Source organism: Rhinolophus sinicus, chromosome 12 (assembly GCF_057876585.1).
Source record: "Rhinolophus sinicus isolate RSI-liver-muscle chromosome 12, RSI-T2T, whole genome shotgun sequence".
Classification (NCBI taxonomy): Eukaryota; Metazoa; Chordata; class Mammalia; order Chiroptera; family Rhinolophidae; genus Rhinolophus; species Rhinolophus sinicus.
Window position 1 is genome coordinate 37288310 of NC_142512.1, and position 27718 is coordinate 37316027.

The following is a 27718-nucleotide window of genomic DNA, read 5'->3' on the forward strand; positions in this document are numbered from 1 at the left end:
CCAGAGGGATAGCTGAGTGCAGGCCTGCTTCCTCCCCCTTCCCTTTTTACATACCTTTAAAAAAAGCCCAAAGCCTCCATATGCCCAATGGTGTCCCTTCAGCTCTGCGTTCACAGACCTATGTTCTGACTTGCACCTTTGGAAATTCCAAATAAATTGGGAAAACGGCCTAAATTTTCTCTGAATTTTTTTTTCTCACAAAAACTAAATCACAGTGCTCTGGCCAACATAGAGGTTCCCACATTTATCTTTTTATGCTTGCCATCACAGCCTCCCGCTTATGCTTAGCACCCACCCAACGGCGTTTTGGTGGGAGACATCGACATTAACAAGGACACTCTTGCCCCCCCAGCCACCCTTCTTTGTAGGACACTAGGGCATTAAAACACATTGTTGGTAGGTACCTTTGGCTGACTCCGTCATTTTGATATAAACACAGCGTTGTAGGAACATGGTAGTTAGTGCGGTTGTTCGATTTCCCCGCTTCTTTCCATTTTAGGAATTGGAGGAAAGCTCAGACTCTCTTAATTAGTAAAACAGTCAGAAGTTAATGGAAAGCTGTAATGATTAAATTTTGATACTTTATAGAGGAAGTGGAGAAAAGGGCAGTAAATCCTCTGGGCTGCTCGGTGGTATTTTCCAGGGAATATGTGAGTCAGAAAGTAGAAAGGAAGTTGACGATGTAATTCACATTCCACAGAGAACCTGTGACCCTTTCTCTTCCTCTCCTCTCCACCCCTGTCGAAGGCTCCAGGGTGAAAGCTGTAAGTTGAAGAGGACAAGCCATCAGCAGAGGGTAACTTATGATGAGAAATAAAAATATTTGGATTAGCTATAATACCAAGCCAGTGATATTTACAAATTATTAAACTGCCATCCTCACATCAAACGCTTTTTTCTTTTATGAAATACTAAGCTGTACTTTCAGTTTGTTTCAAACTGTCAGGTCCATTATTTGATGTTCCTCTATGTTTGTTTATCTTAATTAAGATGTTGAATCAATCATTTTTACTTTCTCCCCTCAAGAGCAGCAGCCGGCTCAGAGCCAGAACGAGGGCCGGCCACCCTCGAGCGCTGTGCAGGTGCTGAGCTCGTTTGTTCACAGAGGGATAAAAAAACACATTTGTTCTCTGGGTTGTGTGGACAGACTGACAGACTTTTGATAAGGGCGGGGGGGGGGAGTCTTCCTGTGGTAAGAAATTTCTATTTAGAACAAGTAAAATCAGTAGCAAATGTTATTCCTGTTTTGGAGATTATTTTCTCCCACAACATCATGACAACTCACCATGGGGTGGGAAACGCCAAGGTGGGGTTGGAAATAGGACCCAGAATATGGTGTCCTGGATCAAGCATGAAGCAGGAAATGAAGAGCTCTGAAGCCCAGTCTGTAATTATGATCATTGTTTTTGCCACTCTAGCTTTCTTTTTCCATTCCTGATGTCACAGTTCAGTTTCCATGCTTCTGGGTCATAGTCTCCTGAAAGTAGGATGGCTAATTGTTGGAGGGACCATTTCCTATCCAAACAACTTTGTGTTTCTCTTTGTATAGAGACACTTCCGATCCATCAGCTCTGTGTAAGGGCCTTTACAGGGTTTTTCCAACAGTACGGACACCTACTCTTTCCTACTCCGTCTCCCTTTTGAGAAGTATGCATTCTTTCAGAACAGCTAGCCAGGAACAGAGAAGCAGTCACGGAGACATGGAACAGAATTTACTCTGCACACCAGTCAGCCTGTCCAAGGATAAAACTTGGGACCTTGGTCTCATTAGCACCATGTCCTGTGTAACTGAGCTAACTGGCCATACAAGCCAATCAGCTGGACAAATGAGAAACACAAAGAAAGGAAACAAGTCTTTTGGATGATTTAGGGAGATCAGCTGAGATGGGAAATGAAACAGAGCTTTACTTTTAAAAACGTCCTCATCAATGAAGCAATCCAAACACAGCCATAGAGTTCAACAAATTTCTCCTGTTTTAGATCACATGCTTCTAGACCAGCATTGTCTGGTTGCGTTCTCAGATCTGTCACGGACTGGAAGGTACTGACACATCTGTAACCCTAGAGTTATGTGCTTGGAGCCCTTGGAGTCAGGAGGAAGTACACCTTTTCATCGACCGGGATCCTTTTGAAGCACATTTAAGCAGAATTTGTATGTGAAATGAGCATTAGCATTTCTCCTAGTTAGCGCTGTGGGCTCTAGCAGCTAGTACAGAAAGGCAGGGTCCAGTGTGCTCTGCTCCTGACAGATTACACAAGTTGACTCCAGGGACTCGGGCAGGAAGGCTCGCGTTCCAGTCCTCCATTAGGCAAGGGGTGGACTTTTGACTCACGTAATTCCAAGAGGAAACATAAGCTTTCAAAAGACAAACTAAGCACTTCATTTATTTGAGGCCTCTGTTATGACTCCTGGGCCACAGATAACTACTTACAACAAATTCTCACTCTTCATTAGTGGAAGACACGTTCCTCTAATCACCACGAATTACCCAACACCTGGAATTAAGCAGTCTTCTCTTACCACACTCATTTGCTTTCTTTCCGGTAGGATATCCTAGGTTCATAAGGTGACTGCCAGGACGTGTTTAGCTGTGTGCACAATTCCCAGTGTGGCTGAGACTGCTCACTAGCCCCCAGTATCCATTCTCCCTTTCTTCTGCATTCCTACATGGGTTCATGGCTGCCCAGAACAACTCTCTCTGCCTCCTTACCTCCCTGGCAACTAGACTCAACCACGTGACTTAAATTCTGGCCAATGGAAATGTAAACGGGAGATGTCACCTTCTAGGATCCCACACAAGTATCCTTTAGTTGGTGGGAGGAGGGTGATGCCCTCTCCCTTGCCGCTTTCCTCCTTCCTGCTGGCTGGAGCTGGAGCCAGCTTGGACCAGGAGGAAGAAATCACCTGCTAAAAGTGGTGCAGACAAGATAGAAGGAGCCGGAGCATAGTTCCCTCCCCTCTTCAGGCTGCCTCCCTCCAGTCTTATTATACATGAAAGATAAATTATCTCCTGTTTTGTTAAGGCCTCTATTATTTGGGGTTTTCTGCCACACTGTCTGAACTAATCCTAACTGATTCACCTGATAAGGACTCCCTTTGGTGGATAACCAAGCACAAGTGAGAAGAGTAAGAGACAGGTTACTATAAAGAATGTGAGGGGGAGAAATAATGAAAAGACTACAAATGACTCGTTTAGCCATTTGAAATGATGAAATAGGCCTAAGTTATATGAGTATAGGTAATAATTCCCCGGCATTTCTTAAGTGGTGCTATGCAGAAGTCCTAACTTTCATAGACTAATGTTGTGTCTCCAAATCTTACTCCCGGGTAGTTGTCAAAATTGTGATGTAGACAAGTTGTCTGGGTTCTTTCCCAGGTCACATTTGGTTACTTTGTTCTTATGGCATCTGTCTGGCCTCTCACCACCTCTTCTGGTACTCAGTGTCCTGGTCTCCCACCTGGGGGCCCACCTCAAAGGCCCACCAGCAAGCCATCGTGTTGACCAGGACCGAATGTACGATTCAGTCTGAGATTGTGGTTTTCAGCCGTGGCTGAGCATCAGAACATCCATAGAGCTTTGTAAAAATACACATATCTTGGCTCCAATCCCAGATGATCCTGATTCAGCATATCTAGGGTGCAGTCCAGGTATCTACATTGTTTTGAAAGGTTGATAGGTAATTCTGATGTGCAGCCCTTAGAACCACTGCTCTAAGGTGCTAATGACTGGGAACGGCTCAACGCAGCGTCGTCAACCACACACATCTTCTAAGTAAAAGTCACTGCTGGACATACTTCCGTCGGTTATCCCTGCTGGCCTACTACACCGTCACAAATGACTGTGCTTTGTCCCTGAGGGAGCTGCAACTCTGGGCGTCCCTCTCCCAGTGATCTGTGTTGCATCAGTTTGTTACCACACCGTTGATGAGAATGCCTCACTTAATGTACTGCCCCAAAGGCATTTATATTTCAACAGGAAATAATGCTTTAATGTAAAGGAATGGGCACCTCCTAATGGTGGAATTTGGGGAATTAAGGAAGTCAGTTGAGAAGATATTTTGGAAGAGAGACCCTTTTCCAGTTGCCTTAAACACACTCATTTCAGCAGCACCAATTCTGCTTGGTTTTAGAAGGTTGGGCTTCTTGGGGGCAAAAGAAACTTACTCCTTCGTTTTTCCTCATATGCTGTTTGGAATACCCCTCGGTCCTCACACACACTTTCTCTTGCCCCCTAGAGAAGCGATGTCATTCATCCCTAACTCAGCTATAGTTAGACAGCAAGAGAGCTTGTGTTAAAAGAGCACATTACACTATTCTGAATATCCTTTCATGCCTGGAATATGATCTTAGAACACAGAGCAGAGGGTCATTTAGAGATCAGTCCTCTATTATAGCAGAGAAGCAGGCAGGCTAATCAATATTTTCATACATCTGGCCATCTTTTACAAACCTGTCGTAATTAAGATTCTACAATATCTTAGGTAATCCTTAATATTTCACTGGCTTTTCTTCTCAACTCTTTAAGCTGTTTCTTCTTACTTTTATCCTCTCATTCCAGATTCTGTAAATACCTACCTCATAGGGCTATTATAAAAATCGAACTAAATAAGAGGTTTGAAAGTGCTCTAAAATTTTTAAAGCTCTATACAAATGTAAAGTAATGTTTCTGTAATAGGGAATATATTCTTTGTGTAGCAGCACTTCAAATCTTTGATGGAGAGAGGAGAGGGAAAGATTGAGCAATGCCAAGAGATTGATGCTAAGGATTGGCATGAGGATTCTTTACTTTGGTTGCTGCCTGGCCACTTACTAACTGGAAGCCTTGAACGATTCATTTTAATTTCTCCATCAAGAGAAAAATGATCATTTTCTTACTATAGATGGTTATTCTTATTATAGAGGTAGTGGTCAGGATTAATGAATTAACATATATTAGAATATTTAAGAGTTCATAGATTTTACAAATCCTGCAGAACGAATCTGGAAGGGAGGTACAGACATAGCCCAAGATCACTGATGAGCTAGAAATGGAACCCTGACATCTGGGCACTTGATCCTCAGTTTTAATTATTAGCACACTTCCTCTGCTAAGTAGGATCAAAGAAAAAACTTTTGTTTTTCCCCATTACAAAAACACATTGAATAGTCTATGGACATTTTTTTTAATAGATTTTCTTTTCTTCGTTTTTTTTTTATTATTTTAGTAAAGTTATTGGGGTGACGTTGGTTAGTAAAGTTATATAGGTTTTCAAGTGTACAAATCTACAATACATCATCTATATATTGCACTATGTGTTCACCACCCTAAGTCAAGTCTATGGAGATCTTTTAGCCACTGCAGATTTATTACCCTGGAAATAGGATTTGTAATGAGGGTGTTCTCCCATCTTTGTTGGTATGAGCTGTTCTCCAGGACCAGGCAAAGAAGTCATGAAATATAAACAGGACAATGGGCTAAGTGCCACCTCCACTAATTGTTTATTTTCTTTCCAAAGTGACAAGAAGTTGTTGGAGTTCCATACTTCATTTTATATACAAATTGAGGTCCTGGGGGAGAATATCCCTCATGTGAACAGCTCTCCCAGTTACAGGAGAAAACTGAGTAACAGTAAAACCCTCAGGGACATCATTTAATATTTCCAGCATTTCACGTGAGCTTCCGACACTCAGGTCTTCAAGGGGAAAGCTGATTTATACCTTCAGTCGTTAGACAATGTAAAGGTGAGGTCAGGCATAGGCATCCTTCATCCCTTTTCCCGGTGCTCACGAGTCCCTTGGGCAAGGTGGAATCAAAGCATTTCAAATGGTAGAGGTCACAGGAGTGACACCATAAGAGGTAAGAGAGCAGAGCCTCCTTCCTCTACCAGTGGGTCTGACACCCATATATCTTCATATTGCCGTTGTTTCCACTTGAAAAATTACATGCAGTTGGTTTTACTTTTCCTTCCCTTCTTATTCTTAAAACACGATTTCTACCCCCAATCTAAAGTGTAATTTATGTCAAGAATAATGATTATGTGTTTCTGATTATTTTTTAAAAAGGTGAAACCTTTAACATAAACGTAGGACAACAGGTGTCTTGTTTTATGGCCTTGTACCTTTCCAACCCTATAAATTAAAATTCTGTCTGTGCTTTCTGTGTCTTTGCACTGATCTAGGACATCCTGGGAATTCCGTGCTCTCTGGCACAACACCTCCCACGTGGTAGGGTCCAAATAAATTTCTCCTGATATGATTTTATCTGCAGGTGCTTTATCCAATTCTGGTCATGTCCAGTGATATAACACTATTCTGTAAATTGCAACCCAAGTTTATACCCTGGGCTTCTGACCCCAAATTTCATAAGATTGCATACCCTTTGTTATTTGTGAAATAAAACAGATTTCCAATGGAAAGAGTCCTCCTATTTTTGTGGGTCCCTTTGCAATGTAGAAAGAGCTTAAACAGAATTAAACCTATGGTACAAACAAAGTACAATATTAGAAATGCAAATGAGTCTTAAAATTGCACAAAGACTACAGATTATTAAAATATTCTTAAAACGATACCTAATTCAAATATGGCTTTGTGTAAGTGATTTTAATAAGTTTGTTTCTCTTTATTCTACACTGATTTATTCTTTCTTTCCTGGATTCCTTTGCCTTGTACCCTTCACACCAAACTTAGGAATTTTGTATATTCATCCACTCAGAATGGACATCATTATGTAAACACAGAGACATGTGGCTTTGTTGTAAAATAGTTGTAAAACTACATTTTCCCACGTTCTAATTATCTTTTTTATTTTTATAAAAATAATACAGAGATACAGTTTTTAAAAAATCAAATAGTACTACAAGCAATCTTCCCTTCCCAATACCAGAGTACTGCTCTCCAGAGGCAACCCCCTTCAATTCTTTCATCAGTTCTGGTGTGTACTTCCACATTTCTAAATAATATTATTATATCGCTATTTTTTTTGATTTATCAATTTTAGACATTATCTATTGATTTCATATAATGGCAGAGAATTTAATACTCTTATCTCATCCCAACCCTCACTTCTCCTTCATCTTCCCCACATGATTATATCATAATTTTTAGTTAGTTTAGTTTTAGGGTTTACATGATTTTAACTATGTAAATTGTATTTACTGCCAACCCCTATAAACTTCTATAATTAAATTTTATTTCTTGTTTTTTCTAGAGTTGGCAAATGCAGTGGCTTTTTCATTTGATTTCTTTTTCTAAGTCACCATCCCTAATTCTTCCCAAACTTTGCAGCAGGATTGCAATTGTCCTCTGACTACCACTTTCCACGTGGTCAAACACAACAGCTGATCCATCAGCTCCATTCTTTTCTTGGAATGAACATTCCATTCTGTTCCTGGAGACATCGGTTCCTCTCCCCACTCTGGGCTGGCTGTTCTGGAGGCCCACTGCACAGCTGTCACCCTGGACTTCCCTTTCTCTTTCCTTTGTCAGAGCCCCACCTGGATCCAATGTCACCTTCTTTCTTGGTGGACGCCTTCATTTTGGTGGCGCACATATCCTCTGGTGGCATCCTGAGAAAGGCTGCCTAGGAGGTAAATTTCTTGAGACTGCGTGTGTCTGAAAACCTCTTTATTCTACCTTCACACTTGATTGGTAGTTTGGGGGTAAGAATGCTAATGAAAATCATTTGCCCTTAGAATTTGGAAAGTTTTGCTTCATTGGCTTTTCTAGCTTCTTGATTCTTTACATATGATTTTTTTTCATCTGATTTAAAAGCTTTTATGAACTTCTCATTATCCACTGTGTTCTGAAATTTCACAGTGATTACCAAGGTGTGAGTTACTTTCATTCAAGGGCTGGGTATATGGAGGACCTTTTCAATCAGAAGACTCATTTCCCTCATTTTGAGAAATTGTGTTGTTTCTTTCATCATTTCCTTGCCTGTATTTTCTCTGTTCTAATATATTCTTATCCCTTCTGTTTTCTGTTTTCTTTTTCTTGATCTTTTTGCGCGATTTCTTTACGATTTCCTCAATTATATCTTCCAACTCATCTATTCATTTTTGTTTTTCATTTTGGCTACCATTTATTTAATTTCCAGCTGTCCTTTCTTATTCTCTGATTGTTCCTTTTCAAGCATCCTATTTCATGGATATAATGTCTTCCCATCCATCTAGGAATATTAATGATGGCTTGTTTGTTTGTTTGTTTGTGTTTTTAATTTTCTTTTCTGCTCCCTAAGTTAATTCTATTTCCTCTGAGTTCCTTTTTGTCTGTTGTATATATTTTGGTCTTTGTCTTTCACGTTGGAAACTTTTCTGCAAATGACTGGTGGTCCCTAGGCCCTGCTTATATTTAAAAGTGAGGCACTAAAATGCGGATTGAAGTTTCTGTGTGCCAAGGTGGAACACATCAGCTCATAGGCTTTACTTTTTAAAGCCTCAAGTTGAGAGTGATGGGGGCACCCAACCATTTTCCTTGGGGTCCCCCAAACATCAGAATCTGTAGATCTTTTCTCTGAGGCCATTCATTTTTCCCCAGAGAAGGATCATGAATCTCCTGGTGGTGTCATTATATGCAGCTATTGGGGTTCTGGTAACTCAGCAGTGAAAGGAGGCCAGGGGGCCTCCGTGTTCCAGACATAGACTATCAGTTAACTCACCTGTTTGAAGATGCTTCTCACTTAACACTGGACTGTGTGTCCCAAGATTTGGGACCTCCCTGGTTTACTCGTAGTTTTCCCACGTAAATTAAACCCATGGGGTCAGGATTAGAGAAAGATTGTTACCTGACTGTGGGAGTAAAAGAGTGGTATTATGCTGAACTGGAGTCAGAAAACTCTATTTTTCTTCTCAACTCTGCAAACAAATTAGTCCCATTACCTTGGGTGATGTTATTACATAATGACATCATTGGGTGAGTGACATAATCTAGCTGGCTGGGCTTTAGTTTCCCCATCTGCAAAGTTTGTGGCAGGGTCGTTTGCTCCAGCAGCACCGCTAGTGAGCCCTGTAACCTCTCCAGCTAAGAGTTCTTCATTAGGGTACCTTCTGGAAATGCTAAAATAAACGATAAAATATTATTTAGAAGAATTTCCTTGACGAGTATTAACTACCTTTTTTAATTACGCAACTTTCTGGTAGTCTTGCATCTGGAAATCTTAGCTTTGTAAGGTAGGTTATGCAGCTCTGACTCCACAGCACAGCCTCTCTAGTCCTTCCTGTCACGTGTTCTGTACAGTTTGGCCCAGGAGAGGCCCAGCAATTCCGCCCAGTGGGTGGGGCTAAACATACCTGTGACCCTCAGACAGGAGATCCCCCAGGTACCTGCCTCTTCACTGGCAATGCCAAAGATCAGCTCCCTCTTCAAGGCTGGCATCCTGGACAACTCCCAGGCTCTATCTGGCAATATCGCTACTAAGAACTGTTTAATTTGGGCTGGGAAGTCTAGAATTAAAACATTCTTCATCTTGACGTTACGTTATGGTTATGACTATAACATTATTCATTCTGTAAAATGTTTGTGTAGCATCGTGTAGCCAAAAACATACTAAAGTTGGAGCATTAAGAAAACCCTGAGTTTATGTCCCGATTCTTTTTTCCAGCTGTGTGGGAAAGTCCCTTCCTCTCTCTGAGCCTCAGTTTCAACTTCTGAAGCCTAGACTGGTGAGGACTTGTTGTCTGTATCAGGATCAAGGAGGGGCCATCAAGGAAAGCATTTTACAAACACTAAACCAAGTATCATCCAAATGTAAATTATTACTATTATCATGGTTACTATTGTAACTATTTGGTTAGGGAAGCCTGAATTTGATGCTGCCTCTCCTGTCTGCTATGTAACACCCAGGCAATTCCACAATTAGAGTTGGCTTGCCAAAAAGACGCTTTAGTTTTGTTTTGTTTTTTTCCCCCTCTAAAACAAATGAATCCAGAACCAGTCTACCTTAGCCATCCAATATGTGCAGCCTGTTTTGTTCATGAACAACCTTAAGGTAATAAACTGGTATGACCCTGTGACAGAGAAAAATGTTGGTGGGAAATGGGTTTCCATCTCAGGCTTCTAAGGTGCTATACCAAACAATATCAAGGGAAAAATTATTCAGCTAAACACACCTGACATGCACTGGCATCCCATATGCCACTCTCCTCGCCAGGCATTATTACTTATCTACCTTCCTGTGAGAAGGGCAGCTCAGAACAGCTAATCGGCTTTTGTCAGACATACATTTTAGGAACTTTTAAATAAACTTACATAGGAATCCCGAGCTGCATGTCTTCTAAACTTTGCTATTTCATCCGTCTGTACCAAGCACCGTGAAGCAAAATGGATGTGCCTTCAGCTTTCTACAGTCCTGGAAAATGAACCAGTCCACTTAACAATAAATGGTGGTTGGTTCACACACACATGACTGGTCTAGTGAAGAGGAGAAGAAAGTTGAGCTTAATGAAGTCCAGTGTCTATGTCCCTGTTCATGGACAGGAAAGGACGAGTGTTTTATAACTGTTTATTGGAGTTAATGGTAATAAATTCCTCACTTGTGATGCATTAACTATAATGTTTTCATTACTTGGTGATTTAGGTTTTCCCTTTTCACGTTGTAAATCATGTTGTCCCAGTAGGAGAGCAGGTCGAGTGCCTGCCGTAATGTTCCTAATGCTCAGTGGGGAAAAGAAATGTTCTCTGTCTCCCCAGCACCATCTGACGAAAGACACTTTGCCTCATCCCGACTTGCTACTTTCTAAATAAGCAATAAAGACAGACAGACAGATGCATCTGATAGCAGCCTAGCAGAATGTGACAGGACCTAGTTCAGATCCTAGGGAAGGATGGTCTCCATAGTAATTTTCCAAATGTATTTGGTGCTGAAGTTTTTTTGGTGTTTTGTTTTGTTTTGTTTTTTCTTTCCGTTTGCTGAGTGTGAGCCCTTAGTTAATGAGCTGTGCAAATAGATATTGAGATTTAGTGTTTTCATTTTGCAATTACAGACTTGATTTGGTTGGAAACTTTCGGATCTAAAAACGTCACCCTCATTTTCCCCTCTCTAATTCTTTTCCTTGCAAAGTTTGACTTAACTTCAAACTTGCCTGAGTTTTGTCAGATGAAACAGAAGAATCAAGAAAGATTTGAAATCTCAAATGTGTAACTTCAAAGGAGGTGATTTTTGCCCTAAAGGTCCCTTAGCACGGCCATCATTTTTCTGTCTCTGATCTCACAGAGACACCCAGGTTGCTGGCTGAGAGTGAGGTCTGGTTTGGGAGTGGCCCTTTGTCCGCAGATGCTACGTATCAGGTCAAAGTCACATTGTTGAGATCACTGCATTCCCATCAAGTTCTTCCTGATGGGGTGTGAGGGTTCTCATTAGATCACCCACCCTGAAATACCCCCAGAGAATCACGATAATTAGTTCCTGAGTCTTCTTTTTTTATTTTCTGCTTTGTGTGCTTTAAAAGTTTATTCGATGCAGCGCTCTGATGATATCTAAATGTCTTTTACTAGAGAGACATGGAGAAGGCTAAATTATTATCATTTTCTTCCTCCTTGAAATCTTTTGCTTTGGAGAGCAACTAAGATAGAGACTCCAGGAGTCTAGTACACAAACCCCCACGTAGACGTGCCCATTGTCAACACTAGTAAATGCTCACACACGGGAGGTTTGAATACACGATGCAGATGAATGTACCTGTGGAAGTTCGAAGAGAAAGATATCATTTTTCAGGGAAATAAAAGAACAACAGTGGGGAAACACTATAAGAAGAGGCCAAGTTCTCAGCCACTCAAGGTCTGTTGCTCAGAAATTGCTATCAACAGCTATTTTATGAATAGTATTCAGTGATCCATTTAAGTTGTTGGAGTTTGGCTCAGTCCTTTGTCCATTTATGGCTTCCTCTGAACCCCACCCTTTGATGCTTTCCTGAAGATAGATAAGGTCTGAGGTGAATAGAATTGGTGTCGCAATGAGACTACGAAATAGGCTCAGAAATTTAGTTCTCTCTAGTTGAAGTTCATGGTATTTTTTCCTAAATTTCCCCCCCAAATCCTCTTTGCCCCTCTTCCTCTCATTCTCAATACTGTTATTCATCCTCGCTTCTGCACTCCCCACCCATCTCTTGGCTAAAGCTTCCTTTCTTTCCCTTTTGTAATTTCACATCACCAACCTTAAGATTAAAATAGTGAATATACAGAACAAAAATTACTGTTTGTGGCTTGGTTGAAAATAATTTATCTAACAAATATTCACTCCCATGTTGCCTTCTTAGATCATAAGTCCTATTAGGCTAGAAGTGGTTTCAGTTCAGTTTAGCATTTATCAGCCACCTACTGTATGTACCAGGCCTTTGGGGATATGGCGATAAACATGTACAAATAATGAATTGCACTGCCCTCTCTGAAACAGACCAGACTTGCCAGTGACAGCTCTTCTTTAGGCATCAAGAAATTAAATAATCAGCACCAAGCTCCTTAGCGTTTACTGTGTGTGTGTTTTAGGGGAGGATTCTTCTCAATCCCACATCAATTCAACAGTTACTTAAAGTACAGTTCCATCCTGCAATGATCACATGGTCCAGTTCCCCCAAGCTATTTCTTCCTCTCCTTACCTGGATAGGCAGGTATGGTGCAAACAGCGGCCGACCCCCTAGGTGCACAGCTGTGTTGTATTCTTCTCTGGCCCCCGATTTCTATACAGTTACTATGATGTTGTGTTCATTTACTTTCTTCCATAGTGCCATGTCTCCTCCTATGAATGCAAGATGTGTGTTTACCCTCCTTCCTATTTCTAGGCTATCCTCCCTACTGCCTTCTGCCCAGACCCACAGCTACATTCCTTTGCCCAGAAATAACCCCTTTTCTATTTCCTTGTTCAAGTCTTTTAGCAGCCTCACATAGTAATTCCAGTCTGATGTAAACCTGAGCAAGGAGGCAAGAATGGAGAGTCCTGGGGAAAAGGTGTAGGATCCCTGGGAGGCGAGACTCCTGTAATAATGCCCAGGAGAAAATGATATCAGAGCACAGAAGAGGGAGTTATTCGCATGTAATTCTACGTGGGAAAACAGAGAAAGATTCAGAGAGGTCTTAAAGGAGGACTCCCTGCTCAGAAAAGGGAGATAGAAAGAGGAACTTTCAAACAGGAAAAACAGACAAGAAAAGGCCTGCCTGCGAAGTATGTGACACGTTCCAGAAGGCAAAGTCTGTTACTTCTTGTTGCTGGAGTTTTGGGAGGTATGGGGGTTGGGAGAAAATGAAACCGAGAGGTAGGGTGCCACCAAATATTTAAAGTTTTTGTGTGCTAGAGAGTTCGAGTTTCGTCCTATAAGTAATGGAGAACCATTAGAGGATTAATTTAAGCAGGAATGTGACATGACCACATCTGTTTCAGAAAGATGATTTCTGGCCACACTATGTTAGACAAGTAGAAGGTAAACCAGTTAAAAAGTGATTTCAAACCCAGGCTAGGCTCTTTTGTTTTTCTTTTCTCTGTGTTCTTATCAGGGTCTAGTGGAGTACTAAATAGATTTGAAAATGATATATTGTCATTCATTTTTAAAGATACACTCTCAAGTGACACATTTATAATGGTGAGCTACCTCAAGACGGGAAGAATACAGCGATCCTTCAGGGTGTGTAAAAAGACAATTTGGCATTTCAAATTCTCTCCTCCTCCTTTTCAGAATCACAAGGCCATTTAAAGTATTGCTGTCTGTACCATGTTTCCCTGAATATAAAACCTAGCTGGACAACCAGCTCTAATGTGTCTTTTGGAGCAAAAATTAATATAAGACCTGGTATTATAGTTTATATTATATTATATTATATTATACCCGGTCTTATAGTAAAATAAGACCCAGTATTATTATATTATATTATATTATATTATATTATATTATATTATATTATATTATATTATATTATGTTATATTATATTATATTATATTATACCTGGTCTTATATTATAGTAAAATAACACCAGGTCTTATATTAATTTTTGCTACAAAAGACGCATTAGAGCTGATTGTCCAGCTAGGTCTTATTTTTGGGGGAAACACGGTGTTTGCATCAGGATTCTCACTTTTACTGTTGCCACTTACTGTGGTTTGGCTGCTAAAGAGACTTCAGGTGGTTTGGATCTTTGTGGTCTTATTTAAGGATGGATTTCTAGGATAAAAATAAAGCTGAGGGTGCTGGGTTCCAGATAGGTGTAATTAATAAATCAGAAGACTCAAGAGGCTTCCTGGGTTTAAACAACGTGTGTGGAGATTATATGAATTCTCAGCCTTTTCCCACCATAACACATGTTCACTGACATTCATATGTTCAACCCACTTTCATGGGATACCTACAGTTTTGAAGAAACACAGTTTTTTCAAGGAAATAAAGCATGGTGGGAGTTCTTGATTGCCACAATAATAATAGTATATCAGATGTGGTTAGACTATGGTTAGACTATCATAGACTGTAGTATAATAATACAAGCTATAAGTTATTTTTAATTGACGTTTTTCCCTTAGGAAAGCATATCAGAATACAAATGAATGGTATCATTAAGAAAAATTTTTAATCCATTCTTATTCTAAAAGTGAATTATTCAAACTCTCCGCCCTTTAGATCAACACCTTCAACTGATCAAAAGACACCAATGTGTCATATCATGACTGAGAATCAATGATTATTATACTGAGTGAGTCATTCTTGAAGATGAACTACTTACACCTAGCAGATGCTGTTGATTATTACCACTTATTTAGATGCTAAAATTAATGTGTGGAAGTTATCATACCTGGAATTAGAAGGGCTTTTTTCTAATATTTTCAATTCTTATAAATAAAATCCCACTGAAACTGAAGATATGGGAGAGGAGAATCCCTTAAGACCACAAGCCTCGTAGACAATTAGTGTCGTGCCTCTTTGTAGGATGAAGAAGGTTCTTCGTCTTCCATATATATTCATGGTTTCTGTATGAATATTGGCATTGTTATGGAATGTTTTATGAAGAAAACCAACTTGGATATTTGGCTTACAATTCCTTCTTTTTAAACCAAGTCTTCTTCCTTAAAAAGTAAAATCATGTCCAAGATTCCTGCATGAACCCTCTCCTGGACTGGGCTTCATTTCTCTAGATACCACTCTTGTGTTGGATGAGGTCTTACAAACCTTGGTGACCAAGCAGCATTTTTTGAGAGCTCCAGGTTGCTTCCTTTTGTATTTCCTTTACTCTGTGTATCCTTTTATTGCAGTCCCATACTTTCTTTCATTTTGCTCTGTATATCTATTGACCTCTCAGATTTCACACCGACCTGCTCTAGAAAGAAATTCCATAGATTAGTCAGCCAGAGCATTAAAAGGTAAATAAGAAATACAAGATTTTAAAGTAATTTCTGGCATCAAGTATTAGAATAACCACACATCATGTCTGTTTCTTTTTCCATATTTAAGTGGGGTCTCTTTTGTGGGATAGTGAAGTGGGAAGACCCTATCTTTAGTCAGCCACTTCTGAGTGTGTTTTCTCAAATGAAGCTCAGGGTGGTGGAAGGTGCATGGGCTTTTCCAGCTGAGCGACCTTCAGCAAGTCCCATAATTTCACTAAGCCTCAGTTCTTGGTCTTTAAAGTAGAGCTGTTAAGATGTAACAATACTTGATAAAATGTGTTAAAAACTTGTTCTTTACCTCTTGCCATTTTATTAGAACATATTAGTTTTAATTATCTTATTCATTAATTATCTGTTTGTTTTTCTCTTAGTACTACTGGCCTAGAATCTATCATGAATTTTCTTTATCCTCAGTATAACAAGATTTCGTCCACAAAATTTTTTTACACTATTTGGTCTGTTATCGGGATTAACAGATTTCTTTTTAAGATCTTAAAAAAATCAGAAGGGTAAAAGAGTCCATCACGGTCTCCCCAATATTGTCTCCTGTGTTGGTTTGCCAACTACAAATGTGTTATTTCTACCATTTTCTGATGCCCTTCAGTCTAGCTCTAACTGACCTTGTTTTGTTTCCTACCACAGCTTGTTGAAGAACTTATTTTTTTTATTATTGGGGGAAGGGGAACAGAACTATATTGGGGAACAGTGTGTACTTCCAGGACTTTTTTTCCAAGTCAAGTTGTTGTCCTTTCAATCTTAGTTGTGGAGGGTGCCGTTCAGCTTCAAGTTGTTGTCCTTTCAGTCTTAGCTGTGGTGGGCGCAGCTCAGCTCCAGGTCCAGTTGCCATTGCTAGTTGCAGGGGGCACAGCACACCATCCCTTGTGGGAGTTGAACCGGCAACCTTGTGGTTGAGAGGACGCATTCCAACCAACTGAGCCATCCGGGAGCTCAGCAGCAGCTCAGCTCAAGGTGCCGTGTTCAGTCTTAGTTGCAGGGGGCACTGCCCACCATCCCTTGCGGGAGTCGATGAATTGAACTGGCAACCTTGTGGTTGAGAGCCCACTGGCCCATGTGGGAATCGAACCAGCAGCCTTCAGAGTTAGGAGCACGGAGCTCTAACCGCCTGAGCCACCGGGCCGGCCCAAAGAACTTATTTAAGTACATTGTGTTCACTCCCTTCTTTTCATCTGCTATTCGATTTATTCCTCCATGAAATTAAACTATCTGAGTGATTTCTGTATCTTTGAATTTTTTTGGATCCTTTAAAAGTTTATTTAATGATCCAGAATTTTTCACCTTACATGTGTTGGTCTAAATTCCTTAATAAGTGAAGCAAAATGAAAGAAAAGTGTGAGGAATAAGTATAAACTCAGGTGGATAGCGAATGGAAACATGGAAGTTAAAGAATTATATAAGCCTGTCCCAAGGGACTAATAGAGGAAGAGTCATTGAAACGAACTTCCCTGTTCAGAAAATGAACACTGGCTTGCCAGATACCTCAAACCAACTGTCATTTATCGACTGGTTCCCAAAAACTGGAAAGAAAAGCAAAATATAATCCAGAAATGCAAGGAGCTGAGGAAAACCAGTAATGAACTATGAAAGAAGGCCACAGAAATCAAACACAAGGGAAAGGGTTTAATGAACAGCTTTGGCATCAACAACCACCAGACAGGAGAATACTATCCACCCACCACCCTGCAGTAGCCTCTCCCCATTTCTGTACCTTTGAAACATTGTGAAGTGTGTATTTGTCATTTGTCTGCAGTGCACACACACCAGCGATTTGTGAGTGAACTGAAATTGCAGATGTAACTTGACCATTCCCAGCCTTCAAATATTAGATTTTCTCCAACCTCATCCACCCAGCTCCCTGGGTCCTTTATCACAAGTACTTTAATGAAGGAACCTGGTAAACTTCACCCTGCCTGAAATTCACCCCCCAGTAGCCGTCAGGGGTGGAGTTGGATTGGTCCCTTTCTCGAACAATTGAAAAGAATTTGAATGAAAAGGACTTCTCTCTGATAGAAGTCCACAATTTAAGGGGGGAAAAGAATTAAACAAAAGATGGTTGAGTTTTTGTTTTTGTTTGTTTGTTTGTTTGTTGTTTTTATTACTGACTTTCATTTCAGGTTGAGTTAGCAAGAGACCAAGCCAGCTGTCTTTAATGAAAATTCGCAGGCACCTGGTTTGTTTTGCAGGGGCTGCAGCCTTTCACAGTGGAACTTGTGTGGACTCTTGTGCTATTAGCCTTGTGCTGCGGTGTTGCCAACCAATGTCTCCAATTCTCTTTTCTCAGTGGGCTAGAACGCAGCTGATTAAATAGGCCGTGACTCACAGAAGCTCCCGTGTCTTTTTTATTGACTGCTTTATGGAAATGTATCACACTCCAAAGGGTCTCCATTGTTGTTGCTGTGTAAAGCTGACTGAGGAGTCATGTTTAGCGCTGAGAGATGGAATCCTACTCTATAGTCTTTTATTGCAGAGTTGGGCATGGGTGGGACACAGGGTTTAAAGGAATCTGGATGAGGAGAGAAGGATGTCTGAGAATTTCTTTTATCTTCATCTGCCATGAAAGTTGGGTGGCCATCACTTCTGAGTAACACACTTCTCTGTTGATCTTATCTTTATGGCCCCACATCCTTCAGCTAAGCGAATCTTTTCTTTGTATAGGCTATTCTGAGAGACTGACTTAGTGTAGTGGTAGAGAGAGATATGACACTGATGTAATTCTGTTTTGTGTTGATATAATGTGAAACACCCTTAGGTTTATCCAAGAGAGCCATGTGTTCCCAATAAACCTAAATAATTTCTATTTTTTCATTAAGGCGGTGATATCTTTTTTCAGGTAATGGACAAAAAAAGCCTCCATTTTTAAAAAAATTGTATACTTAAATACAAATGGTTTTGCCTAAAAATAGCAATTGTGCATGGCTTCTTCCTATTTTTATGATCATCCTGCGAAACATTTACATAATTTCTATTATGAGTTAGTCACTGCAGATCTGCATTTGCACGTAGGTGTGAATTCAGGCGCCCAAGACTCCTCCTGCCTCATCACCCCAGGCCAGTGGCTGATGTGTGCATCACCGGGTCGCCAGCCCTTGTTCAACAGGCCCCTGAGCAGACACAGAAAGAGGAGATAGCTTAATGCCATGGTGGCTTCCCATCTTGGTTGTCTAGATTCATCAGATGGATCATGGAGCTGATGAGATTGAGCTCAGAGTCAACTTTACGTTGGGAACAATTCTGTTATTGTCCTTACCACACAGTACCTTACACACAAAAGCCAACAGAATAAAGATTGATTTGATTTCCTCATTTTTTTCCATAACCATTCCAAACTTCACCTATAATCCCATTTTTTCCGCCAGTGCCCACAAGAGAAACCGGGCAAGAGAGTTTATCAATACAGATTCCTTCTAACAAGAAAGAAACATAACACATCTTATGATAACACAGCATATAAAATACCGTATTTCCAGCTCTATTACTCTTCAGAATCTTGTTGGTAAATGACCAAGAAAGAAAATTGAGGAACGTGTTCAGTGCCCAATTTTAGAAAACCACATGTGACTTTAGGGAGAGAAGGTGATGGTGGAGGTGTCCCTAGTCTCCTGGAATTAGTGACTTGAAGTTCAAGCATCTCTGCTGCATTATGTCTTTGTTTTCTTGGTGGTGGCATTCTTGGGTTTCGGTTGGTGGGGAAAGAAAAGACTCCTGCTGATAATGTACTGAAAGTAAATGAAATTAAATAAGCGAAGCAGTGCTCATCACTACTTCCTTCCCCCCTGGGTAATTCAATTCAAGCTCTCTCTCTGATAGCAACGCACAGGGACTGTTGCTGTCACCCCGCTGGGGCCTGGAGTCTTAACATCTAAATAAAAGTTTCACTCAAGCATTTTTTATGCTCCTGCCAGCAGGATCAGTGAGCTGGTGTGGGCACATTAATGTAATATTCATACTCACAGACTCTCCCCGCACACGAGGCAATGTCTTCCCATTTTCATAATTATAGATGTTCCATAAAATGGCATTTAGATTTGCATTAAAAAAGGAAGTTTGAATTCTAATAGAACATTTAACATGTCTTTTATGATTCAGACTCTGGGCATCTTTAACAAGTAGCTGTGTCTCTTAAGTTTAACAAGACCTTAAAAAAGGAAAAAGGAAAAAAGAGTGAGAGAGAGAAATGGAAACTCCAAGCTTAGGGGATCCTGTTTTTCTCATTCCCTGTGTCTTTCATTTCCATTTGGGGCCTCCAGGAGCAAATTTTTGATAGCCCTGCACAGAGGATGGACTCTGCTTCAAGGGGCGGACTCAGTTGTGCTGGTCCTCACCCCAGCCGCCCTACCCTCAGCAGGATCCATTTCTGTTTTCTTGGAGAGCGTTTCCAGAGATATTAGAATTTTCAGAGGGATGGGAGAAATGAGAGGATCCTAGACAAACAAACTTTCCTTTGCTGCTGTTCATCTCATGCGTGCACACTGACACATCTGGGAGGATTTATAGAAGCCAGTTTGTTAACTGTGAAACACACAGATGAAAATAGTCCATGAACAAGGAAGTTGACAATAAGGACAAATAGCATAAGGAATCGGCACTTAGACAGACACACTAAAAAAGAAAAAGAGTCTCTCTTCTGATCTACATGTTTAAAACTAAGCTTGGTAAAAGTACCCACACAATTACATTATAAATGTTTTTTAAAATATTATAAATGAATAGATAAATAAACAAACTAAGCTTGGAATGGTTCGCTTAGAAGCAAAAGGTAATTTTAGTTGCATTTTAAAATGTCTTAAAATGTTTTTTTTAACAAAAAGTATGTGAAGCACTGAGCAAAGTAGCCACCACTGAATAAGAATTAGTTATTGTAGGAGATATTCAAAAAACAATGGTGTAGGGGCCGGCCTGGTGGTTCAGGCGGTTAGAGCTCCATGCTCCTAACTCTTAAGGCTGCCGGTTCGATTCCCACATGGGCCAGTGGCCTCTCAACCACAAGGTTGCCAGTTCAATTCCTTGAGTCCCACAAGGGATGGTGTGCTGCACCCCCTGCAACTAACAACGGCGATTGGACCTGGAGCTGAGCTGCGCCCTCCACAACTAAGACTGAAAGGACAACAACTTGACTTGGAAAAAAGTCCTGGAAGTACACACTGCTCCCCAATAAAGTCCTGTTCCCCTTCCCCAATAAAATTAAAAAAAAAAAAAAGGTGTAATTGAAAAAAAAATTATTCCACCCAAAAGTCTCAAGGTATTGTATAGGGTGTGCCTTATTTTGGTTTGTATTTTGTTTGCTTTCTACATTTTTTAAGGCAAACCAAAAGAAATTTAGGTTTGGGGACTAAAAAGAATAAATATCAGGATTATGCTAGCCCGCTCCCTTCATTTCTCCTAATTAAGAAATACAGAGTTATATTTTTAAAAAAGCTTTTGTGTTGTTGTTTCATTTTTTATTTTTTTTAATGGGGAATATTGGGAAACAGTGTGTTTCTCCAGGGCCCATCAGCTCCAAGTCATTGTCCTTCAACCTAGTCGTGGAGGGCACCCCTCACTGGCCCATGTGGGAATCAAACCAGCAACCCTGTTGTTCAGAGCTCGCACTCCAACCAACTGAGCCACCCGGCCGCCCCTCATTTTCTTTTTTAAGGAGTAAATTCCTTCCTGTTTGTTTCTGTCCTTTGCCCCTCCCTTCTTTAAAATAAGTATAAACTCCAGTGATGGAAGATGGAGTAGGATGTTGACTTCTCAATAAATTTGTACCTAAGAAGGCTAACTGAAAGCCGAGAACGTTAGCACCATGCAATTAAAGACCAGGGCCAGTTCCAGGATCTTCTCTTTGTAAAGGCTTCTACCATTCTTAGACTCTTTCCCATTCTTTGACAAAACCAAGATTTGGCAGTTATTGCCAAGTTCAGCTTGCATAGCCCTTCTTTGTGTGACCTTAATAAAATTTATGTTCACTAAGGTGGCTTTCTGTTTGTTTAAAAAAAAAAGTGTGTGTTTATTGCTTTCTCTGAAGTAGCTATGTTCGTGGTGAACTCTATCACTCGTTAAAGCTTGTCTGTGCTGGTAGCTATTAATTTGACTTTTGATTATCTCAATGTGGATTATCTAATTTGGAGCTTATATCCACAGCAAATTTTTAATTCTCTAGAGTCCTTTTCTTGCCAATCAGTACATATTTAGGCTACCTCCCCTTGCACAAACTAATATATGTTTAGATAATTTAAAGCAATTTCAGCATTAGATATAATTAGGAAGAAAGAAAATTTACTTTTTCCCCCAATCATCTAGAAATTGTTTTATTTTGTGCTATGTTCAAGCAGTTGCCCTTCTGTACCCCTTCATTAATGCAAGTTATCAAAAGTAGCCTAAATGAAAATTCTGTCAGGTTTCAACAAAGCATTTTGCTTTTGTTCCTTTTAGGAATAGAAGACATCACAAGAGGAGCTCAAGAGCTTGATAACATCATCAAGCAAGGATACTTGGAGAAGAAAAGTAAAGGTATTGATCTCAGAACATTCCAGGAAGGGAAGGGAAATGAAGAAAAAGAGGGCTAACGTAGCAGGTGCCTCCTCTATACCCTATGTGTCTAGGTAAGTGGAAGTCAAAAGGAAGGCAAGAAAAGAAAAGAAGACTTACATTTGTGTGTAGGCTAAGGAGAGATGGTCCCAAATCTTCAGCAGATTGTGAGCTTTATCAGAATAGGACTGGTTCTGCCTTGCTCACCTGGTACACAACAAATGCTTAATAAATACTTTGGCTGGATGGATGGGTGGATGGATGGGTGGATGGATGGATGGATGGATGGATGGATGGATAGATGGATGATATTCTTGTTCTTGTCATCTCCCAGTATACTCCCATGAAGATTGAAACTATGTTGTCAAGAGTACAATTTCTATGTCATATGTGAAGCAGCCACTTTCCAGTTTCAAAGGTGCCCAAATCTTAACCTGTCACTCATTTGATTAGAATAGATACCACTAGGGCCAAAGTCCCAAACTGAACTCTCTACAGGCAAATTGGCTCAGTACAAAGAAAGCCTTTCTCTTGCCCATGGCCTGGAGCATCATTTTGGTTTGCTGAAAAGCAACACATAAAGATATCATGGAGAATTTGAAAAATACAGGATGAGATTAGAACCTGGAAGATATAAAAGAAGATAGACAGCTGTGAGGGTTCAGAGCAGATAAACCGTGTTTAGAACTTGGACCTTTAACTGAGTGAGTCCTCTGGACCCTGAGTCAATATGGGATAACCTGTGGGAGTGAAGGGAGGGTTTTACAGTCCATTAACCGGGGAAATAAAACAATAACGCACTGGACTGTGTATTGTTGGATTTTACAGACTCTTCAGCGATTGTAGTTACCTGAATTTATGTCCCTTACTGCTGTTCCATTTAGATCATAGTTTCTTTGGATCAGAGTGGCAGAAGCGATGGTGTGTTGTCAGCAGAGGCCTCTTCTACTACTATGCTAATGAGAAAAGTAAGTGTTCTTCATTTGCACAGCAGCATCTCACTCCTGGATGCAAACACTTCGTAAATTCTCAAGCACTTAGATCTCAAGATAGCAATCCTTAACTAACACCCATAAAAGGACCTGATTGGGAAAGAACTAGGCTTGGGGAAATAATACTTTGTCTATCACCAAAAGCTCAGATGTCAATTTAGAATTTATTTCCTCTTAAACAGTAGGATATTGTGATGAACATATCAAAGGGTTTTATCTTTTATTATAACTAATAATATTAACATGTTAAAAAAAAAAAAAGAACCTCAAACTCTTTATAGGCGTTAGTAATATAGTTAAAAATTGAGAAGAAAAAAAAACCAAAAAACTCTGAGAAAGATTTAAACAGGTTATCAATGGCCCAGAATTAGAACCCTTAAGTCCAAACTCTCTTTATTCTACTGACTCCTGGGAAGTAGTCCAGTGGACGTTCCTAGAGCCATGGAGTGTTGACCCAAATGGTTGCTGTGCCCGTGAGACACCCTTCAGCCAGATGGCGGCAGCTGCAAAGTGTTGATTCAGGCCAGAGGCAGCTTCTTAAGCAGCTACCACTGACTCGGTCATGCACAACACTCATGAGCTACCCCTAGAAGAACTCCCACCTATGCTTAACACAGTTGCTTAGTTTGTGAGAAGGAATAGAAGATATAAGCGCAAATTGGAGGCAGCTACAAATATATGCAAGCTAAAAATTATCATTGTAGGTGAATGCAAACATTCTTGTAGGGGATACCCTCCTACAGAGACAGACTGCCCCAAGAGTAATTCTATGAAGCAAGGGGAAGATAAAGTAAAATAAAACATCAGTTCTTGTGGGGGCTTTCCTTGGGCTCTACTGCCTTGGTAGAGGCCAATGACCCAGAGTAAATCCTTTCTTTTCCTCCGATCATTTTCTATTTCTCCTCTCTTCTTTCTTTCCCATGGTTACTCCTTTCCCAAAGCCTAGATATCCAGTCTAGGGAATAATCAGATATCTACTCAGTTGCCTTTGGACTTCCTGCACCTTTGGCACTAAGGCAGCAGAAAGAACTGCAGCTTTGCTAAGTGACTTGGAATCCTTAAGATTTGCCCTCAGGCGATGAGGCACTTACCTCAGCCTGCCTCTCTGCCTTACAGCAGGTATCACTGACCTTCATCTTGGGTTCACCATCTTGGATTCCTCAGAGCCTTTCCCATCTAGAGGTAAAGTGTGAAGCCCTACTTGGAAATGATAGCAGCATAACTCAAAAACTGCCCAACTACCAGTGCGCTCAAATCCAGCCACCACAATTTCTCCCCTAAATTCTAGGCATACCAGCCAGCGAGGTGTTATTTTCTTATTGTAAACCTTCAGACTAATATAACATTTATGTCTTTGTAAAAATGTTCATCATTTCCCTTGCATTTAAATAAGTGGTTGGCACATCTGGATATAAAACCAGGTATCATGTTTGTTCACTCAGAATCCTTTACACTCAAGGTGAGAGAGGGGGAAGAAGAGCGAGAGACTAGGAGATGTTTATTGGCCATTTTGCTGTCAGGGTGAAATAAAATCCAGTGACCAAAGAAACAACAAAACATTTTAGTGGCCGGTTAGAACAAGGAGAGATACTTTAACAAAAAAGATTCTGGTGTCAAAAAGCACTGTTGCATGGCTCCCTTCTCGCCAGTTACTTCTTATTGGACCCAAGACATTTTCTTAGTAAGTATAGAGTGTTTGTATATTTCTTTTAGCGCAACCACGTGAGGACAGTCTTTTTCTTTCCTTTTAATATTGTCATCCCACTGCCATCCTTCTCATCATCATCATCATTAAAAATCGCTTATTACACAATTCATTCCACATGATACAGGACAGAAAGCATGACTCAGACAGGTACTGTGGTACCTGTCTTCTGTGTGTTCTGCCTGAACCACACCATGAGGACACAGAATGCTTGGGAACCATCTCCTCTTTTCCTCTTTCTGGTGTGTGTGTGTGTGTGTGTGTGTGTGTGTGTGTGTATTTTAAAAGGAATGACAGACAGAGTGCTCTCTCCTTTCCTTCACTAGGATCCTTTGCCTTGTATCTCCTTCCTCATCATCTGACGATATTCAGCAGTGCTCTGCTACTTCCCAATTTGACCTCTTGGAAGGAGGATAAAATACTGAGTTTTAATTATTCTCCTGCCAGCGTAAATTCCCACCTGAGCAGCAGGCGGGGGAGAGCAGTCTAACCCAAACTACACAGGGCATAGGAGGAGATCCTCGAACTTATAATGCCCCCTGTGCTGCTGTCCCTCCCCTCAAATGTGAGCTCTGATAATAATGTTTCGGTTCTGTAATAGCCTTCAAGAGCCTCACATTTACAGCTGCATTCTCCCTGCTGTAATAATTCCTTCTCTCTGTTATTATAGATCTCTTAACATTCTAATAAATTCTCTGTCTCTGTTGTACTCTTTTGGCACATAACCTTTCATGTTGCATTTCCCTAGCTTGGCAGTGATATCTGCCTCTCTGTCGCAGTAGCCTCTTCGTAAGCTTCCCTAATAACCTTTCCTTGACTAGTGTGGTTCCTCAGGGATGTAACAGCTGTTTCTGTGCTTTTATTTTACATACCAGAGAAGATGCCTTCCCTTGGCAGTTGCATCTCTCTAGGGATACAGGGAGCTTTCCTGTCTTGCAGGCAAGCAGCCCAAAGGGACCTTTCTCATTAAGGGCTACAGTATACGGATGGCCCCCTACCTGCGAAAAGATTCCAAGAAAGAATCCTGCTTTGAACTGACCTCCCAGGATAGGCGAAGCTATGAGGTAGGATGAACTGAGGCGATGGTGAGCCTCATCACTGTTGCATGTGAGCCGTGGGTACTATGCTGGGTTCCAGCCTTTCTTTGTTCCCTTCTCATTTCCTACCAAGACCTTCTTTCTTGACATGTCCTCACCTTTGCTGTCATGCCCTCCTTTTTCCTCTCTGTTGCCTCTCTCATCCTAGATACTGCCTTTGCTTGGCTTCTGTCTCTTTGCTTGGCAGAGTCTTGTCTACTGCAGCACACAATCTAATTCCTCATTCACAGCCTCTCACTTCATGACTTTAATTCCCATTCTCTTTATTTTTCAACTGATTATCTTCACTTCCTTCCATGAAATCCAGAAAAAGAAAAATCTGACTGTCGAGTGAAAAATAATTTATTTTTCCATATTCATCTTGCTATCCAAAATAATCTTCCTACGTGTAGATGCATTGCATATCTTTGGAAAGATTTCTAAGATATTGGTGACAATGATTACTAGTAGTAACAGTGATAACTGAGGGAATAGATCTAGGTAGGGGTAAGAAAGACTTAGTCTTCACTGAGTTCATTTCAATACATTTTGATATAATATTATAGTATAATATAGTATAATATAATATGTAATATGTAATGCATTTCTTATCTATTACAAAATTAATTAAAGCAATAACAAATTTCTGATGATGGTAATATAGTGATTTTCAACAAAAATGTATTTATGTGTATACATATTGTTTCCTGCTTGTTAGTAATTTTTATATTATCACAATTTTACTAAAACAATTTAGAAAAACTTTAGCTAACTTTTGAAAAAGGGAAAAACCATTCTAAGGGTAATATTAACCACTTAAGTAACCTTTTGACTCTTCAACTTTTTCTCAACGTTCATCCTTTTCTGTTTCTACAATATCATAACCCTTATTTTGTTAAATGACCTAGGTCTTCATTATATCATTTCAATTTTTTTTATTTAAACTAAACTTTTCTATAGAGTCCTTTAGATAGCTATACAATACTGATGTATGCACTGAGGATGTTCCTAAGTGATTTTTTTATTCAGTTCAGATGGTGCCTTATCCAGATAACAATTTATATGACAAGTCTCAATCCATTTTCCTAAACATTTTTTATAGAAATGTGTTTTTAAGAAATCAAGAATGACAATGTCTATTAATAAGTATTAAGCAGGAATATAGGTTTCTTATACAGCATATATCTTTATCTTGCCCTATAATATAAATGTTTTTCAGGAACAGTCATTTCCAGTTGATTCATTTAAAATAAAAATAAATTACCAAGGGTTGATGCCTGACTGGCCTGTTTTGTGATTCAGAATGTAGAGTTTGTTTACCTCTTCTTTTCTTTGGCCCATTGAATCCAAGTCATTATCATGGTCTGTGGATTCTTCCTCTACAATATCCTTTGGATCTTTCCCTTCTTATTTATTCCCACAGCTATCACAATAGTTAAGTCCTTATCACTTTACCCAGAGGACTAGTTAAATAGCCTTCTAGTTGGTCTTCTGTCTCCAATTTCTCCCTATTCCAATCGCTCCTATTCACAGCACTGAAACTCCCACTCCTTTGCTAGAATTTACAATGGCTTCCTATTGCTTCATTTTAGGTCTGAACTCCTAGTTTCATCAACTCTTTTCTAACCTCCAACTCTCTAGCTTCACTGGTTGTTGTTCTCCAGACCAGCTGATCTGCCTACCTTCCCCATACATGACAGTCTCATTCCTGATCTTCTGCACATGGTTCTCCCCACCTAAACTGTCCAGTTTCCACCAACTCTTTTTAAAATCCAGCCAGAACAGTTTTACTTCAACAAGCCTCCCTGGCTTACTCTAGGCAACAATAAGTGCTCCCTCTCCTCTCAACATTCAGTTCTTGTCAAATGTACCTATTTTATAGCATTCCCATCTCAGGTGTGTATGTTGCCTCCATACTGATGCATTATTCTTTGAAGTCAGGAATTTGGGTTTGCTTTTTTTTTTTTTTCTGTAAAGTTTCATCAAATAAATTCCTGATGAATGAATGGATAATTGAATGAATGCACATGGACATGAATTCTGGACTCAAATAGCTATCAACATTGGGTATGCAAAATCGC

The 27718-nt window shown here is 40.1% G+C and overlaps 1 protein-coding gene across 1 annotated transcript in view; it reads left to right on the forward strand.

The window, feature by feature from the left end:
• The window catches only part of SKAP1 (src kinase associated phosphoprotein 1), a 269771-nt gene that overhangs the window by 202411 nt on the left and 39642 nt on the right, over positions 1-27718 (forward strand). The window contains exons 5-7 of the mRNA XM_019740642.3: positions 21769-21846; positions 22749-22832; positions 25501-25625. Coding sequence (XP_019596201.3) covers positions 21769-21846; positions 22749-22832; positions 25501-25625 — 287 coding nt within the window. The remainder of the gene's footprint in view (positions 1-21768; positions 21847-22748; positions 22833-25500; positions 25626-27718) is intronic.